Genomic DNA, 19,922 nt, shown 5'->3' with positions numbered 1-19,922 from the left:
AAGACTGTGATGAAAGAATCTAAGCTAATCATCTGATGGACTGTGTTGAGACCCTGGAACTACTTCACTAACACGTCAGGCTTTCGAATGTATGTACATTTCCCGAGACAGGCTCTGTCTAAACAAGTGAAGTAGCAGCTGCTTGCTGTCCATTGACTCAGGTTCTGTGAAATCTGCCTCAGCTCTTCCCTCCTTGGTCTGCCAAGCTGCTATCCGCACCTAAGGCTTGGAGAAAAGATCTGCTAGGGCCCCTCCCCCACCAATGTTGCCGATATGCAAGTGAGAAGCTGGGGTTTTAGAGGCAGCACTTTCTTTATTAAAAACAAACTCTAACCTTTTAGGGAAATCTAGACTACACCCAGACTCTGTTTCATTCTATGAGTCATCACTCTCTTTCTTTTCTCTCTACTTCTCGCTCTTATTTACAGAACTCATTGCCAGCCTCTCTTTAAAACTGAAGTTAGTTGAAAAAAGGAAAAGTAAGAAGTCCTCAGTTTTCTCAATGGTTTCCAGGCCAACCATTATTTAATAAACAAAAATGTTCGTCATACACTGAATGCAGGTCTCCAAGATGCGATGTGAACTAAGACCCATGTTTACCTAATTTTTCTGCCCTTCTATGCCCCTCCCCCAACCCACACCAAGGTTAGACTGGGGAAAGGGAAAATTATGCATGGAAGGAAATACAGTAACTACCTCTGAATACTCCATGAAAAAACAACAGAGAAGCTACTATTGGGGTCCGTGAGTTCGCTTATCATTTTCTGCTTACTGGGAGGGCTGATGGTCCATAAAGAATTTGAGTTTCCTTCCAGTTCTGCTACTGTTACGTCTTCTTTTTCATAATTTTCCAGAAATTGCATAGCACCCTGTATGCACACACATACACAGGCATAAATAGATCATATACATGGTGATGTATAAAGAAAATTATTACTCTTCCTTTTAACTGACTGTGTAGAGAGCATTTCTTCCTATTAAAGAAAAATTTCTATATGAGATTGTCTTTGTATTCCTTCACACTGACTTTGTTCCTCTGCTCACAGACATAGGCAGCTCCCAGGGGTGATGCTGCCACGCCAATACAGCTGTGGAATCATTCCAACTTAACAGTAAAGAAAAATTATATGATTTAATGTCTTTTTTCCTTCCCATTAAGAGGAAAATTCACCAACTATTGGGAATTGTCCCTCTCATGAGAGAGTCAAATTTAATCCACACAGGACATCCTGGCTCTGTTCTCACAGTTGCTCAGCTCTCAAGGTTAGTTTTGACAGTGTGATAGGCTGACAATTTTACAGAAAAGAAAAGCTTCTGTTTCCCTAATCACTTTCTTTAAATAAATATTATTTGTAAATCAAATTTTAATAATGAAAAATCGTGTTACCTTATTATTAAAAGTTGGAGTCTAGAGAAAAGAATAACACCAGGCACATGTCTGCCACCGGAACATTATCACTGTTTTATGCAGTAGAAGATGTGTACCTAATTTTTTATCATTAAGAAGTCTATATCCTTTTTCATTTATGTTTTATCTTGAGCAATTTTTATACCATGCATAGCCTTTGTAATGATTTTTTTTTATTACAAGTTGCTTTAAAAATAGTTAGACAACATAGCATGTAAATAAAATATAAAGTGGAAGCCCCCGTCTACTACAGCTGCTCTAGGGAAGCCAGTGCTAATCAAATTCACTTCATACATCTGCTGTGACCTATTCAACCAGTCCCTACTTGTTGATATCTCAAGTTGCTTTCAGTTTTCACTAATACAGAGAGTGCTATCAGAAGTAGGTACTGACATAGTGCTTTTTCCATATTTCGAATTACTCCTTTAGGATAGATTCCTAGATTAGACCCGCCAGTCAAAGGGATCACTATTTACCACATTTTTAAAAAGTTTTAAAATTTATAAGGATCAATATTTGTTGAGCTTACATTAAAATGTTCTGAATTAAAACTATGTTTTTTAACATTTGCATCCAATAATACAGACATAATATCTTAGATTATCAAAGTGGCCAATAGCCAGGAATCTGCTGTGTACAACTGATGATCTCTGAATAGCTCTTCCCACCCACACACAGGCCATAGCAAAGTAGTGAGTAATATGACAACCAGTCAGCTCATCTAGATGAAAGGTCTTCATAGAGATCTGTTATATACATTTACTTACAGTGTCCCTAGAGAAAGTTCTTACAAATTTATTATACTTTTGCTGGTCCATGACTTTCAACTGGCTTTGCTGGGCACTCATTGTGAAAATAGGCTGGAAAACAAGATGCACAGTGTTGTCAATGTCTGGAGTTCTTCTCCATATCCTGGGTTAGAGGGAAAATATTTACATAGTATGTCACCCACTGGATACCCTGCGGCTACTGGCCTCAGAGATCTCATTTTGAACCGATTATTTCTAGGCTCAAAACCAGAGCAAAACTATTCTTTCATTGTTTTCTGCACCTTATTTAAAATACTATGTATTTGCTGAACAGTCAAAATTTAGATAGGAAATATGAATTGGCAAAACCTAACTACACCTCTTGTAGGTGGTTATCAAGAAAGGGTTAGGTGAGGTACTGACAGGTAGGTGAGACCTGGGGAAAGTGCACAGTTATTACCTGGTAACCTCCCAGGGTAATTGTGACTGAGACATCCAGGGGCTGGTTAATCACCCCAGCAACAGATTTGATCAAAGACATGAAGAGAAGAGGAAACCAGACTATACAGATGAGCAGAACGATGATCATGCCTCCCATGCCATACTTCACTACTTTCTTTTTCTTCTGCCCCCGAGGCTGAGGGTATCTCTGCAACAGAAGAGTTTACACAAGGCTCAGGCCACTACACCCTGAGAAACAGATGGGGAGGACAAGTGCTCTTCCCATGGGGTTGTTACTCGATAGAGTCCTGATACTGCTCTGCTTACTATGAAGTGGGGAGAGCAACCTTGTCCTAACCTGGGATGAAATTTCGCAGTGATGTGAAGCTATAATAAGCTCCCTACAGGTCCCCATCATGGTACCAAAGGGACTAAAAGGACCTGTGACTTCTTCCTTGGCACTGTTCTGTAGGGTTCGCTGGTGATTAACCTAAGGACCAATGGATCAAAAATTCTGCTAAATAAAGCCTCTGGTTTTATAGAATCATGTGGGAGAAAAACATTTTACTTAAAATTCCTGAATATTCAAAAGCTGTGCCTTTCAACTGACTCCTCACCCCTTTAGGGGATGGAAAAACATTTTCAACTTCATTTATCCCATGTGCTTTCAAAACATGTTGTTCAAGTTGTACAATAAGATCTGTAGGATCAGACCAGCCCTCTCTATTGCCATGACTCCACAGGGGCCCTTGCTTGGGTGATGTGCTGAGTGAGGTGGGGTTAGGGGTGGTGGTAGGTGTGTGTGTGTCACATAGGGATGTACTCCTGTACAAGAGCAGTGCACTTGGTAGCGGCTAGAATCACTTCCATTTGCTTTATGAAGGACCTACTAAGCACCGTCTTAGAGGCTATAGGAGAGGTAGAAGGAGCCAGCTTTGCTGTCTGATGTTAAAACTGCTCAAGCTCTATACACATATTCTTTGCTTTAATGTTGCTTTTCAGTGACCTATTCTCCTTCCAGGATGACCTTTGAAGTTAGGCTACACACATAAGATGGAGGTCATCCTTACTCCCCAGCCTGGCACTAAGAGTAATCCTGGGGCTCACACTCCCTCAGGAGGATGTGCTCATTTCAGTAGGTGAAGGTAAGGAAAAATAATCCACATTCTACCTGGAGGCACTGAGTTCTAGGTTACAAGCTAAGAGAGAGGTTTGGAGTCAGTAGATTTCCCTGAGGCTTGAAAAATACAGCTACAAGAGCCCTACAAACTTTAACCCTCAGTGGTAACTGCAGATGGTCTTGGAAACAAGCACATGGGTAAAACTGGAGGGCAGATCAGAGCCAGTATGGAGAGCGCCGTCCACTCAGGGCACAGAAGATACTGCTTCTAAATGACTCTGCTGTAAAGTCGTGAGAGGTTCAGATTAAAGACTGTATTTTGATATCTTTGCACTGGAATTTGATATTGTTGCTTAAAATTTTTCTATTTTGAAAGAAAAACTAGAATATTTAAAAATTTGAAATACATACTTACACACACAGATTTATTTTCTCAATGTGGCAAGTTTAGACAATGGGCCACTCAACCCACTCTAACAGCCCGCTGGTATTACATAATGCAGAGTTTTGTGAGCTAAAGGAGATTTATCTACTCTTGCCAAGAACAGTTTGAGTATCTTCTGACTGAGGTGGGACCATGTTGGTTCCTCTCCTGAAGGCCAGTGTTTCTGCAGGTCCCCCTCCCATTCTCCTCTTTCTCCTGCTCACCCCTCCATGCATTTCCCAGGGCAGAACAGGGACAAGACTTTTGACTTCTGTCTAATTAGGAGACTACTTTTCCCTTCAATGTCAAAGTGAAGTCACCTTCCTGTCCTATGCTGCTCCATCACTCCTTTCCTAGTTAATTCAACTCTTAACCATTATTTCAAGTTTGCAGTTCCTGTCATGCTACATTTCCCAACAGCTTCCTAAACTGTTTTGGGAAGTAGCTGCATGGAAATTATTGTAAAAATGACTAGGAATAAGCGGTCTGCAATGTGTGTGCTTATGCCCACATTTTGCCTGTTAGGAAATTATTCTTTCTTCGCGGAGTACATTCAGAAAGCCCCAGGAACATATTATATTTAATATGGAGTAATTTCCAAGGAAAGTTACTTTTAAAAGAAGCTTACTCTTTTTCTTCATACCAGACAAATGATCATCACTGGTAATGTCAGTCTCTTAAAAGATAGAGTGGACACTAGTGCCAGATTTGTTTAGATGCCCTAACACTTACTCCCAGATATCTAAATTTCACAGGATGTTTTACCATATGTAATTTAAATAGCCATAGATTTAGTATAAGATAGAAGTATATATTTAACTAGGGGAGATACATTAAAATGAGGCTTTTTGTTTCTTAAAGATAAAATAAAAAGGATAATTGCAAGTCTTTTGTTGGGCAAGAATGCCTAGTGTTCTAGGGCAGAACAACCCTGTCCTTTATAAAGTAGATAGCAGTGGGTGTGACTGCTTCACTACAGTGTTAAAAAGGTGGTCACCTGTTTCGCTTAAAGGCAGTAAAAAGCATACATGAACTCACAAATGGAACAGCCATAGCTGCTCACATGAAAGGTGGTCCTATATTTGTGAGGGACAGTCATGTGAGGTCTGATTCAGAACTCTCCCTTTTAAGAACTCTTCTCCTGTTCATCCAGAGAAAGCGATCTCACAGTTTCTGGGGCCCTTTGGGCAGGTTCTGGTCTTGGAATGTCATCTCTCCTGCTCTTGATAGATGAACTCATCTATTTCATGGAGAAGACAGGCTGTCGGGCATGAGTTTGTTCACTGACCGTCTCTCTTTCTCCAGCTTTCTGTAGGATAGTTGTTCCTCTTTGCCGCTATCGACTTGTTGATCCATGCCTCCGAGTCTGTGCTTTCCAGGCTCTCATCTGGACCTTCCTCCGTTGGCTCTGATGCTCAGAATTTTTGCTTTCTTTTTTCTACTGGTCCTTTCCTTACCATCTGAAAGAAGTTCAAATCCTCTTCATTCTGAAGTGATCCTCTTCACTTGTCTCTCTTTTGAGCTGACTCTCTCTCTCTTGCCTTTCCATTGCCTATACTTGGTCCCTTCAAAATGGCAGTGACAGGAATGATCCCAGGCCAGAGTGTCCAGTAGCAAGCAGCTCAAACTATGGACCCATAGTATCCATAATATGTGAGCAGATAAAATGGTTGTTACTTTTGAACCACTAAGTTTTGAGGAAGTTTTTTAGCAGTAACAGACAATTGCTATAAAACCTGTTTAATGAATGGCTCTAGGAGCTGGAATCAGACTTAGCACTTTCTCATACAGAAGTTTCACGATGTAAATTCTCCTCTGTGTGACTTTGTGTGTATGTGGGTACTTCTCAGCAACCATCTACTGAGGCAGTCAATATGTGATGGGGTAGCTTTGATTGTTAGAAAGTTCTATATATTCCACTGAAACTTACTGGAGCTTTTGCCTACTTGTCTTAATACTGTTTTTTTGAGTCTCACAAATGAATTTGAACTTTTTATCTATTTTCAATATTTCAAAAAGTTAAAAACAGCTCTTTTTTTGTCTCTCCTATTTTTTCTACTTCAGACTGAACAACTTTTGCTTCTTTCTACTTTTCCTCATATGTTATGATTTTTATATCCTTTGCCACTCGAATTTCTACTGTCAATATTTCTGTGAGATTGGCTCTCATAGTCTGTCACTATATCAATTCTTTTACTCCTTAAAAATCAGGACAAGCTAATATGATCTTAAATACACTGCCAATCCCATTTCCTTCACTTCCATAAGCCCCACAAACACAGAGGCCACAGTACAATGGGCCCCATAACTATAAAGCTGAAGTCCCCAGGAAAACTGCAAAACACATTAGAAATTATGTGGACTACAGGGGACTTTTCCAAAGACGATATTATCGAGATGAGAACAAGACATTTCACACCACCTCAACTAATGTTGCTTAGGTATTTCTAATGCTATTATGCAACAAGCTTCTGTTTCACATGTTAAACTTTTAAAAAGTTTAAAAGTTCAATCTAGAAGAATAATATTTGCACTTTAAATATTTACACAAAGCAGTTACATTGTCCTTCATCAAGGAGTGCATCAGGGGGTGAGCCTGAGTCCACTTTTCTCCATCGTATCATATTCTTTCTACTCCTGAATGAGCCATTTAAGAATTATTGGGTCACACAGCAATATATCATTTTTTTCTTTTAAAAATAGCTGCAATATGCAGTTGCCAAAAGAAGAACACATCTGGATACTATTGCTGACTAAGGCAGCAGTGATTCCAAAATTCGCAACTCTAGTGGGGTGGAAATCAATGGGACATTTATAGATCCTAGTAGTTTTTGCCCTCGTCTTTGTTTATTTGGCCACAAAACTTGCAGAAGTTCACATTAATCTTACAATCAGCCTGTGTGTCAGAGAAACAAATAAGGATAAGGCATTTTTATTGGCTTACTTTTTCTGACTCCCGCCAACACTTTAGGATGAATATGTGAGCATAGATGTCCTCCACACAGATCCAACTGGAGAGGCTCAAAGTTGTGTCTGTCCACACCCAGTCCATCACAGCTCTCAACTCAGTCAAAAAAGGAACGAGGCGGAACCTGGCAGAAACCATGTCTTGTTAGAGAGATAGTTGTGAGATGGCCCCCAATACTTGGCCAACCCTGGGGGCTCATGTACTTCCTTATTGTTTTAGCCCTTACGACTTAGGAAAAATTCTCACAGTGACTCTTATGGTAAAATCCAACTTGGGATACACTGCTTTTCATTATAAGTCTGATAAATGATTGGTATTTTCCATCCCCCCCCCTTTTTTTTGGCTGATGGTCTTAACAAACTAAAATTCTCTTTTAAAATAAGTTTGAAGGTATCTTCTTTAATTCTTTTTCTTTTATAATATCTTATAGTTTTCATTGTATAGATCTTTCACTTCTTTGGTTAAATTTATTTCTAAGTGTTTTATTGTTTTTGATGCTATTGTATATGGGAGAGTTTTATTTCTTTTTCAGATGTTTTGCTGTTAGAAACACAACTGATTTCTTCATGTTATTTTCATATCCTACAACTTTACTGAATTAGTTGATTAGTTTCAAAAATTTGGGTGTGTCATTAGGTTTTCTATATAAGATCATATAATCTGCAAATAACCACAATTTAACTTCTTGAAACATTTATTTGTTCATGTTACAAGCATCTGTTGGCCATAGGATTATTGACTTGTGGGGCTTTGCTGTTGAATGAGGGCTTTGCTAGGTGTGTGGCAAGTAGGGAAGGCAATACACCTGGTAAGTGAAAGATGAGGGCAAATGAGAGACATCAGAGGGAACAGGACTTGTTATTGAGGGCACACAGTAGGGCCCACAGCTGGTGGACTTACTATATGATGAAGACTAATGGGATTCTGACTTAGTCTCTTGTATTTCAGTTGGGAATGGGCTGACTTGGGTTCCTCTTGAGTCTGGGGACTGTTCCTTGTTTCTTTACTAACACAGAGCTTCTTCAGGCTGGAGGGCCTGAGTTCATCCCAGAACCCTCACAACAGCTTGGGTTACCACTTGGAATTCTCCCTAGGCTACTCAGCTTTGTCAAGAGAGCATTAATGCAATAAATTGAATAAATATAAGCCTTGAATAAATATAAGTCATCTCTCCACCCACCTACCCACTACCAGACTGCACTAAGTGAAACACTGCTCCACATAGGGAGGTTCACATCATCTGAGTATGTTCAACATCTCTTTTGTGACTAAGTCGCCAGTCCCTAGGTCTGGTGCTAACCAGAAGCCAGGTATGCCAGAAGCAGACTGACTCTTTATGCCATGGTCTGATTTCTGAAGAAATACAGAGGAGATGCTACCAATGAAATTCTCACATGTAAGAGCTATACACTTCCTTTGAGCAGCTAACTTACCACCAAGAATAAGCAAGTTATGTGGCATTTAGGTTAATGTTAGGGGGGATAAATGGCTCTTTTTAATGGATAGACTTATTGTACATGCAAAATTCCAAAGGCATTTTGGAAAAGTCCAAGCTCTAAATATTCTCGTCCATCGTGCCCTGAAATATATTAATACTTAAGGATCATGTATCCCAATTTTTTATCCCAAAATATTATCACAGTAATTATGTAGGATACAGAAAAAGACAATTAACCCACATGAATGATCCTAAAACAACATCCTGGCTAGGTGTGTGGCAATTACACATAGAAAGGTATTCCAAGAGGCATATCTGTTCTTTTAACATTTTAAGAGTTCTGTAACGATCTTACATTGCTGTACATCAGCATTCATTCTCTTCTTATTCCTTCCCCTTTGTAGGAAACAAAATGCCTTTCAATTGCCAGACTCCCCTGTGTCACTGACTGTGACAATGTAGAGTATCCTTACCCTTGAAACAAGAAGAGGTTGACGTAATTATAGCTCTTTGTGAGGAAGTTCCCCAGGACTCGTGTTGGGTAGCCACAGCGGATTTGGTAAGCAGACAACCCAAAGTAAACACATTTTACAAAGTACCAAAGCTGAGCAACCAGGTTTTGGCTGAATTTCCTAAAATATAAAAGTTCAGAAAAGTAAGGGAAAGGAATACTCTTTAAGTGCAAAGGGATATCAGCTTAGAATTAAAAACAAACAAACAAATAAAAACCCTGATTGCCCCTCTGATATTTAAGTCAATTATAAGAAATTCTCTATACATAGTTGATCATGTCAAAGGTAAAAATTAGGGTAATAAAATCTAATAAGTAAAAAAAAAAATCTTATAAATGATACCTCTACAGTATCAGTGCATTAGTCAGCTGTTTAGGTCATAATTAAAATAAATTACTATTAAGTAAATTTACTAGCAACATTTTCTCACAATGTGAATGCTGCTGCTACCCTGGTTTAAATTGAAGCTCAACAAAGAAAAAACAAAGTGTACAACCACAGTACTGTGAGGTTCATGAATGCTGGAATAAGTTTGAGCAAAAACAGTGGAACTAAATTTCACACTAGAAAAAATCTGGAACATATTTTCAAAGAATGATGAGCAATAGGACCTTTTTTTTTTTTTACTTTGAATAAGTACAGCATTTTTCAAAAGTCTTAAACATGGCCAGTACACATTTTAAAAAGAAAATAAAAAATAAAACTTTTGACTTTGCAATACCCAGGTATAATCTTCCCTGTGGTTAATTTAAGGGTAGTACTTGAATTTCTTAAAGCATGAGCATTGTAGTATTCTTCATATTATATTTTGGATTTGTCTTAACTTTTAATTTTATTATTAGAAGAAAGCATATTATTTTTAACTGAAAATAGCTATTCTTTAGTTGACAAGATCTAAGAACAAGCCAGGAATGCATGGGCCTATGTGTCTAGGGGCCCTAGGAGCCTCTACGTAGATCTCAACAACTAAAGAACTCAACAATATTGCTTACAAATGTCTCCCCTAAAGAGAAACTCAGCTTTGGTATTTCAGGACCTAATGTATTAATTTAACTATATTTGACCATAAACTAGCACTTGACAAGTTATCAATAAAAATATCAAATACTTTACAGAGAGCTCATTCAGCTATTCATTTCCTCGCTCTTTTTAGGAACCATTTACAGTGGTAGAATATTAAGAGAGAATGTTCTTTTAGTTCTCTAGAGATATACCCTTAGATTTTACAGGTAATTAATATGAAAACTGCATGAGGAAGAATTCTTCTATATCTATCAAAGTTATAGTCAATGTCATAAAACTGCATTGCCTTCTATGCCTTATGAAAGGACCAGCCCATGTTTTATCCATTAATTTTTTTTCCCTCTTACAACCTATAAGTGTGTCAACTTGTAATAAGTTATAGCTAAATCTGTAGTTCCTGAGGTAATCGAGTTAAGCCTAACTGGAAACATTAACGTTGTCTTACACTGGAAGATTTATTTGGTGGTCTCTACATGCTTTATTGCTGGAGGCTGAAGTCATGCCTTACTCACCTTTATATCTCCCTCAGCACCCACCGCAGAGTGCTTTGTAGATTGCAGGCAACCCCTGAATGTTTGTGAACTAATGTGCATATCAATAGAAAAAGACATTTGTCAGATTAATTCTTCAAGATACTAGAGCTTCCCGATGTTCAATACTATGACTAGTAGCCATAACATTCATCTGTGTAGCTTAAAAGACTTCTAATCTATTTTTCCTTTATTCTTTTCTTGTTTTGAAAAGGATTTAGAAAATATGACAATAATAAATGTTTTTCTTTGCACAATAATTAATTAAATTTTCAGTAACAATATCTGAAGGAGAAAAATGAATTTTGGATGTTAAGTAATGGTAGTGTGATTTGAAATGTCAAGGAATTATGTTATCACTGACATGCTGGCAATGAAGACAGAAGGCTCACCAATCCTAATATATCATGAATTAAATATCCAAAAATAAAGATAGAATAGTTTGTTTTGCTAGGAATGGCTATCGGATGAAGCTCAAAGGTGACATCTAGCAGAGATATGATCTCTGTGGCCATAGTTTTGTGATTATCACAGAGCCTTGAGCCCTGGCAGCCCATTGTATGGGCCTTCCCACTTGGGGATGGCTCCATGCTTTATTCATATTGGTGTCATGTTCCTTTTCACTCGGTTTACTGCTTTGGACATAGCGGATAAATGTAAAATTGATTTGAATATACATGACTATAAGTCACCACAGGAAAAGCTTTCATTCAGGCAAAACAAACATTTCAGCTATATTTGGTTTGGAAGGTGTTGCTATGTTGTTAATCTCTTCAAAATGCTGGTAGGACAGTGTGGTAGACAGAATAATGACACCCCCCCCCACACACACACACAAAGATGTGCATGTCCTAATCCTCAAAACCTATGAATATGTTACCTTACGTGGCAAGGTGGACTTTGCAGATGTAATTAAGGTTAAGGACCTTGAGATGGGAAGCACATCCTAGATTATCAGTGAGTCCTTAAAGGGTGAGAATCTTTTTCAGCTGTGGTCAGAGGGAGACTTAACAATAGGGAGCTTGGAGAGATGTAATGAGAAAAGGACCCGTTGTTGCTTGTTTTGAAGATGGGGAAAAGGGCCATGAGCCAAGGAATGTAGGCACTTCTAGAAACTGGAAAAGGCAGGGAAGTGGCTTCTCCTCTAGTCTTTAGAAAGAAAGGCAGCCTTGCTGACACCTTGATTTTAGTCCAGTGAGACCTGTGTCGAACTCCTGACCTCCAGAACTGTAAGATGATAAATTTCGTTGTTTTTAGCTCTAAGGGTGTGGTGATTTGTTCTGGCAGCAATAGCAAAGTAATACAGGCAGGAGCAAGGAAACTATTTGGTGATTTGATCCTGCTAAAGTGTCTCTTCAGGACTTTGCCATTGCTAAATTTCTGGAAGCAAGAGTTTCTACAAGGCCTGGTAGAGATTGCCTATTTGATGCTTTTGAATGTCAGAGAAATTATCAACATTCATCATCCATCTACCATGGGTGTTGAATTGGGTTTATTTATCTGAATTGAGAAATAGCTATAATAAAATATTTATAGAGAAAATTATATTTATTCTATTTTAAAGACTAACAAAGATGACACAACATTTTCATGAGAAAATTCGAATATTTTTACAAACAGCTTGCCTTAATCTGAATTATTTTTTATCATCTGAGATATGTTTACTCTTCAACATACAGTGTGGAACAGAAGACTTACTGGGCTATTGGGAGAATTCTAGGTAACAATTCTTTATTTAGTTAGTTCTACTTTAGACTAAAAAGAAATAATAATTTTTCCTTTTAAAATGTCTTGCATTGTCACCATTTATTATTACAAAGCAATAATTCCTACACTAAAATCCAAAGTTAAAAGCATAAACATTCAAGTGAGAATGGACAATTAGTTCCAGTTTTGTTAGAACAGATTTGGATTTTCTCTTAGGAACTATACTTCAGTTGGTTTATAAGCCACATAGGCAAAATCCGTTTTCATTACGTTCCATTCGCACTTCCAAAAAATGCTATTAGCCAGCCCCAAAGACATGTTATTCATAAGGCGTGGTTATGAATGACTCTGAGGTATGAGAAAAAGATCAAATTAATGTTACATGCAAAGACTTTTTTAATATTCTTATTAAAAATATCATTGCTATTACATTAAATGGACACTTCTATAGCCCCCTTCTGTGGACACTTTACTTATATAACCTAACAGAGATGATAGTTCCTGTTCATAGCTATAGCCCTTGTTTTTCTGTTACTGATTGACACATTTATTTGTTCATGCATTAAGTACCAAGTTGGCCCCAAGTACTGTTATGGGTGGAGGTGTGGGGTCTAAAGAGTAAGGAGGATGAGGCATTGCGAGTTGGAGGTGGGGGAAAAGGGGAGGGCCAGAAGGGCTTTGAGGTTGGGGAGGACATGGTGCCTTTTGGGAACTGAAGGTCAATACAGAGGACGATTAGGGTTCAAGGCGATAGAAGGAAAGATGGCAGCCAGCTACCTCCTAGGATCTTACCAGGCCTTTTCTTATCAAACTTTAGGCTGGTCCTTTTAAATCCCCCATCTCCATCCCATCTAAGCAGCAGTAATAGTTGCAACAACAGCAGCAGTGTCATGGCATTGTGGGTCTGCCCACCTCCTTCCCTGTGTGCTGAGACTGTGCCAGGAGCTTTCTAAACACCATTACATTTAACCCTCACAACTACCCTATGTGGCAGACACTGTTATCTTCTGCCCCCGACACACACACCAACCCTCTAGACTTTATTCTACGAGTTAAACATTCTCCATTTTTTCGCGTCCACTTCTCAAATGGCACAGTCCCATGTCCTTTCATCCCAAGACTATGTTCCAATTTATCGTTGTATCTACTAAGGTGTAGAGACAATCACAAAATAAGAACCCTAAGTTTGCTCTGATCCTTAAGGTCGTCACCTCTCTTCTGAATACCCTATTTCTATAAATGCAAATAAACATGCAATAAAAACATTTTTGAGGAATCGATTCACACTTTGGATCCACATTGATTAAAAACTCTAACATATCCCACCCGAGGGGCCACTCTGCTATGCTGCTGACTGCACCTAGTGATTCTGCTGTGCTGATGCATAGGGAGTGATAACCTTATGAATACGTTGCATTAATGTGGCCCCACGTAGCTCCAGGTTCCAGAGACCTTACCTCTCAGTCACACCAGGCAAGATGAAGAACATCCAGAAGTGAATTCCAAACACAAGAATAACCTGGAAAATGACCTTTCCCAGTACAGTCTTCCTGAGGTACAGTGCTCGGTCCACCACCATAGTTCCAAACTGAATGAGGACCATTACCAGAAAAGGTCCGGGGACCTGGTCCTCAGACAGTGAAGATGTGATGTCTGCTGCTGCTGAGTGTTTCTGGGAAGAAAACAACAGGTTCAGGCCTGAGTGGCATTTCACAGGACAGCATCATTATTAGTCAATAGATGTACAGTGGCCTTCACTCCCAACCTACCCCAAAAGCCCAAAAGCCAAAGACGATGATGATGAAGTCAACAGTGTCAGCCAAGAACATAAGCACATACACATCAGTCACAGCGCTGTAGTCTGGGTGGATGAGGTTGTAGAAGAACTGTCTGATGGGAACATATATTTGCAGAGTCCTGCAAGACAGAAACCCCCATCCATTTGCTTCAGAAGGGGAAGGATGAGAGAAATGACCAGATACTGCAATTGTTCTGTTCCTATATGTTCCTCTTTACAACCAGGACACACTGCTCTCTCTCAGCCTCAGGACAGTCCTGCTGGGGGCAGCTCCTGCTCTAACAGAGGGTATAAGAGTTCATTGCCAAGCTAGGCACTGCAGCCCTTTTTGCCGATGGAACCACAAAACTTTTCTCTTGCCTGAAATGCAAAAGAGTGGTATAAAGCCCCAGAATTTAGGTGCCTACTTTGTTACCTAATTTCCTCTTGTGAGACTTTGAGCCGCTACTTAATTCTCCATGTTTTTGTTTCCTCTTCTATAGAGTGTAGGTAATAATAAGACCTGAGGCCCAGGGCTGGGGTGAGAGATAAACGGGAACACATGAGGGCGCTTAGACTCGGTGCGCTTAGACCGGGTCGTTATCAAGTAGTCCTGTCCCTCTCCTTTTTGGGTCCCGGACCTCTCTTGGTTCTCAGGTAGTGCCTTGGGCTTTTGAGTTCATCTTGCTATATCCTTTATTACCATGTTGTCCTGGCTCTGGCTTGTCTGTTCAGCTTCTGCCCTATCTTTATTGTGCTCTGGGTTCCGCCTTCAATTCAAGGCCTTGTTCAGGTGTGGACGGCTCTCTTGGTCTCAGCCCACGTTCAGGGACAGCTCTGCTGCATGTCCTCCATTCTCATACCTCATCTGCTGCTTGTCTGCATCCTTGACACTTAGGAGGGACCTGTGCATTTTGTTGGAAACTGGGATATAACAATGAACAAACCATTTCCCCACCATGTGTCTCACTTTCCCCTAAGATGAAAGTATATTTCTAAGGCCCTGACAGTTTTGACATCAAATTCCTCTCTGTCCGATTGGACTTTACCATGATAATGCCTGGAATTATCTACTGTGAGCTCCAGAAATTACTTATTTATCCTATTTGAATAGAAAGTTGTGTTTATAGATCTAAAAATGAATCATACTTATTGAAAAGTTATTTTTAAAAACAATACAATAATGGGTCCTTTAATTCTGCCTTTAGAAGGTAATATCTGTGATATGAGAAATCGCTTCTCTGCTCTTTACTTATGGTTTATGTGAAATAATTGTTATCAATTATTTGCCAAAGTTTCACAGCCCTAAAATAAAGCCCACAACCCAAGTGTTCTCATGCACCCACTTCTTTATGGTAAACGCTTTTGCTTTGATTAAATGTTCTTGAAGCTTCTCCATATAAAGTTCTCTTTTGCTTTTTCTCTTGATGCTCAAAACACTGCTTCCTTTTTGACTGCTGTTTCGAGTGCTTGTGCTGCCTAGAAATAAAAAGAAACCAAGACGTACTGTGAGGTATGGGTTTGTTGACACATATCACAGGAGTTCCTGGGGCCCACATGGCAGAGGGATGGCTTGAAATTGTTTCTAGGTAAGAACACACAGGTGCCTGTGAGAACGGTGACTGATAATGTGAAATTTGCCATCTCAACTCTGCTTCTATAGTAAAACACATCTGTGAGTTTTTTTTATACCCAATGCTGACTCTCTCCCGATTGTTATGTGATCTTTGTGCCAGGAAGAAACATATGGGAAGAACAGCTTTTACAGTGCTAACTGGGGTCCTAAGTTGCAGGTGTTCCAGATTGGGTCCATGACTCACTGCTTTTCTCATGTCCTAATTCCTTTAACTATAAAATTAATGTAAGATGACTTGCCAGTATCTCCTGAAAAGTATATTCTGAAGATAAATACGGTCATGCACCAATTAACAATGGGAATATGTTCTAAGAAATGCATCAGTAGGCAATTTTATGGTTATGAGAACATCACAGAGTATACTTATACAAACCTAGATGGAATAGACTACTACATACCTAGATCATATGGTATGCTACCATCGTACATGCAGTCCTTCATTGACTGAAAAGTCATTATGCAGCTCATGACTGTACAAGTGTTTGGTAAGCTTCAAACAAGAGTGCTATAAATACAAGCACCAAAGGTGTATCTATCTACCTTCTGATTGTACTGTTTAGTAATTAGTTGAGAAAATTAGTAGATGGTATGGCTAAAAAGTTCCCATCAATAAAACCTAAACATATTTTTTGAAATATATATTTTGAAATAAATTGTGATTTACAGCACACTGGACACACCCAGCAGAATCTCTAGAGAGGATTTTAAAAACTATCATGTGCCCAGCACTTACTAGGTCCTAGGTATGTGCTGGTCACTTTTCATAATGATCTGACTGTCCCAGGTCACACACATAGCTGAATCAGAATTTGAACTTGGGTCTGTTTGATTTCAAAGTGCTTCCTCTGCCCCAGACCCACTGGCACCATAAAAACAAGACACCTCAGGGTGTTATTCCAGCCCAAGGATACCATGTGATGGATACCTCTTTGGGACCTATTTGAAGAAAAGCTGGTTCTGCAGGATATCTGGGAGCTGCTGCCAGAGCGTTTCCTCCGGACGGCTGTTGGCTGCTCAGGGAAGGACACATGTATTGACTCTGTGGAAGCGGCCAGGTTGATGGATTTCAGAGAATCAGAGGAGGCCCTTCTACCATGACTTAAGGACAACTCATCATCTGATTCTTCCTTGTTAGTACCACTGTCGGTGATGTCATCTTCATCCCATAAGCCGTGGCACTGAGAAGGCATGGGAAAGGATAAGGGTAAGGGAGCTGGTATTCTGCCCTACAGTGTCTCATCCAATGAACTGTCCCCCAGATTAGAAAAAGCAGAGTGACTGTAGTTGATAACGCTGTATTGAATAACTAAAATTTACTAAGAGAGTGGAACTTAAATGTTCTCATAAAAAGAAAAATGTATATGTGAAGTAATGGATATGTTAATTAACTAGAAGGAGGAATCCTTTCACGATGTATACATTTGCCTAATGTACACTTTAAATATTTTACAATTTATTTGTTGATTACTCCCAAATAAAGCTGAAATTTAAAAAATGATTAGAAAACCAAGGAAGGGGAAAAATTCTAAGAAAGATTATTATCTCTAATTTTATGATGGTTTCTGTAAAATGGATATGCATGAGTGTAGATGATCAGAGTTTGGCTAATTAAGTGAGGTAGAGACAGGTGATGTCTGGCATAAAATATATGCTATGCAATAATTTCTAATTTTTGTCACCAAATGGCGTATTGTACATATTTACAAGCTTAGCTAATAGTTCACAGGATGCAAGAAGAAAAATCTCACACTGTTGCTCAGGAGGATGACAAGAGTTATTGAACCTGAGAAGGTCCTCTGTAGGCAGATCTTTCCAGAGCAGCGTGATCAATGTCTTTCTCAACAGTAAGTTCTCAGGAAGCACAGCACCGGCTTTACCAGACCATTTAATGCACCGTCTCTCACTAAGCTATGGTTTCATGACAAGAAACTACCCAATAAAAGCAATGCTACTAGAAGAAGCTAGGCAGAGATTGGGATGTAGATGAGAGGAAATATGATCCACTCCAAACTGTAGCTCTCTTGCTGGCTTGAACTAGGAGTGGAATTTAGCATATCACGCATTTAGATATTGGACACCATTCAAGCAATTTCCATGGATTAATTACTATCTTTTCAAACCAGGGTAGGAAAATGAGATAATTTTCTCTCAGATTTATTACAAGTGCCATTATTGAGTATGGAGTGTTGGAGAAATGAATATAACTGTTTTTAAAAACAGAGCATACATGTAGATCTGGTCTCGGGTCTCACTACCAATCCTAATGTTCACCTTCTTCAGGTATATTACAGGGACTGCAATTATCAATATGTGCTGGTTAACTGTTAATGTGCAGTACCTTCAGAATTGATCGATGGAAGAAAAGAGCCAGGAGCTGAATGAGATCATAAAGAACATAACCTTCTTTCTTTTCCACACCTATGATATTAGCTGGGTGGTAAGGTTTATCCTTGTGCAATTCCACTTGCTTATTCCAGGGAAAAAACCCAAATTGGAAGAAATACTTGACCACGATTGTCACCTACACATGAATGACAGAAAAAAAAAATTACTCCTTTTAAGTATAGTTATATAGGAGAAACAGTGATATAAAAAATTAAGAAAAATTCATTTCATAGTTTTGATGATAGGTGTACACACAATTATGTGGAATAATAACATTATCATTCTTACAGACCATTGACTTTAGAACAGGAGCTAAATCTTACTCTTAAAAGTGCCTCTGAGCATAGATCTATCAGGGCCAGTCGGGTTACTCATGACACTGCTTAAGAGATTTCCTCCATTTTTGAAGAGTTGGCTAATGTATTCTGATTTAATTGATATTTATATTATTATGCAGCTATTTAAATATGGTAATAAAGACCAACAAATAGAATAATGTTTATCTCTTTATATTTTATGTATTGCTGTAATTTATAATCTCTATGAACATGTTTTTTTTCTGATATTTTTTATAATTATTCTCTGTTTCTTTTTTATTCTCTTGCTCTCTTCTCTCATATGCTGAGGACTTTCTATAGCATATCACACAGTTAACAGTTTTGATGTACACGATTTTCACTTTGCTCCAATTTCTTCCTTCTCACTACTTTATTGCTCAAGAAGAAATAAAAGTAAATTAAACAAACTGGCTAGTTGTGCTGGTAACTAGTTCAGGGTATAAATGTTGTAGAGAAGTAGAAGAAAGCCAAATGAGAAAATTGATGAGTTTCATTTAAGCACACCTCCAATGTCTATAGCATCAATAGTTTATTGCAATTCATCAATAAAAAATACTTTATAGGTCCTCTCTTGACCTAGAGTCTCCCTTTAGCTCTTTTCCTCTCTCTCATGTCTTCTTAGTCAAACTTCTGCAAAGGACAGTCCTGTGTTTCTTATCTTAGTGGGCAGCATCCCCACATACCAAATGCCAAAGCAGAAACCTGGAGGTTATCCTTGTCCCACCCCTTCTCCCTCATACCCCAAATAGTTTTAGGCAATTACTAAACCCTTATTTAGCCACTTATCTTCAACCTCATTGCCACTACACCCAGACAGTTAAAATAGTTTCCTAGCTGGTCTTTGTGCATCCACTTTTTATTTAAAAACTTGTAAAAATGCAAACCTGATTGAGTCATGCTCCTGTTCAAATCCTTCAATGCCAATGGGATAAATCCTGAGTATTCCCAAGAAGGAGCGTTCCTAAGCTCCTTTTACTGCACTTTCCACTCACAGCCTGCCTTCCACCCATCATAAGCCACCTGTCATTTTTAGTAATTGCCAGGTTGTCTCATGCCTTTGTTTCTTTGCATAGGTTATTCCCTTTGCTTTTCTTTCTTTGGTTACTTTGCACTCATCTCTCAAGACTCAGTTCTAAGTTCTCTTCTACCGAGAAGTTGTTGCGATTTCTAATCTCTCTTGACTCCACTCATATACAGTCTCTAAAGCAGGTTTGAATCCATTATAGGCCAATTTTTTGTTTACATCATATCTGCGTGCCACATTAGTTTGGGAGCCACTGAAAAACAGAAACAGCTTTTTGTTTTTTTCTTTCAAAGTTATTGTATTCTCACGCCAAGTGTAGTTCTCGGATTTTGGCACATAGTTCACGTTATGGAGTTAACTAACATCAACTTAATTTCCTCCTTCTTCACTCCTCAGTGTGCCCGAAAAAAAAATGGAGAACCCAAATTTAACTTACCCTGGA

The 19,922-nt window shown here is 38.8% G+C and overlaps 1 protein-coding gene across 10 annotated transcripts in view; it reads right to left on the bottom strand.

Moving 5' to 3' along the window:
- PIEZO2 (piezo type mechanosensitive ion channel component 2) overlaps positions 1-19,922 on the bottom strand; it is a 375,431-nt gene that overhangs the window by 12,260 nt on the left and 343,249 nt on the right. For 9 of the 10 annotated variants that reach the window (XM_036229852.1, XM_016119848.2, XM_036229845.1 and 6 more), the window contains 10 exons: positions 18,072-18,254; positions 16,659-16,911; positions 15,444-15,576; positions 14,090-14,237; positions 13,778-13,992; positions 9,022-9,180; positions 7,087-7,234; positions 2,618-2,806; positions 2,176-2,268; positions 697-869 (listed from right to left, as the gene is read on the bottom strand). In XM_036229852.1, the coding sequence (XP_036085745.1) occupies positions 697-869; positions 2,176-2,268; positions 2,618-2,806; positions 7,087-7,234; positions 9,022-9,180; positions 13,778-13,992; positions 14,090-14,237; positions 15,444-15,576; positions 16,659-16,911; positions 18,072-18,254 (1,694 nt within the window). The remainder of the gene's footprint in view (positions 1-696; positions 870-2,175; positions 2,269-2,617; positions 2,807-7,086; positions 7,235-9,021; positions 9,181-13,777; positions 13,993-14,089; positions 14,238-15,443; positions 15,577-16,658; positions 16,912-18,071; positions 18,255-19,922) is intronic. The other variant, XM_036229851.1, reaches the window with a different exon arrangement.

Source organism: Rousettus aegyptiacus, unplaced genomic scaffold (assembly GCF_014176215.1).
Source record: "Rousettus aegyptiacus isolate mRouAeg1 unplaced genomic scaffold, mRouAeg1.p scaffold_m13_p_12, whole genome shotgun sequence".
Taxonomy (NCBI): Eukaryota; Metazoa; Chordata; class Mammalia; order Chiroptera; family Pteropodidae; genus Rousettus; species Rousettus aegyptiacus.
Note: the sequence above shows the minus strand (reverse complement) of the source record. Positions and strands in the feature narration are given on the sequence as shown.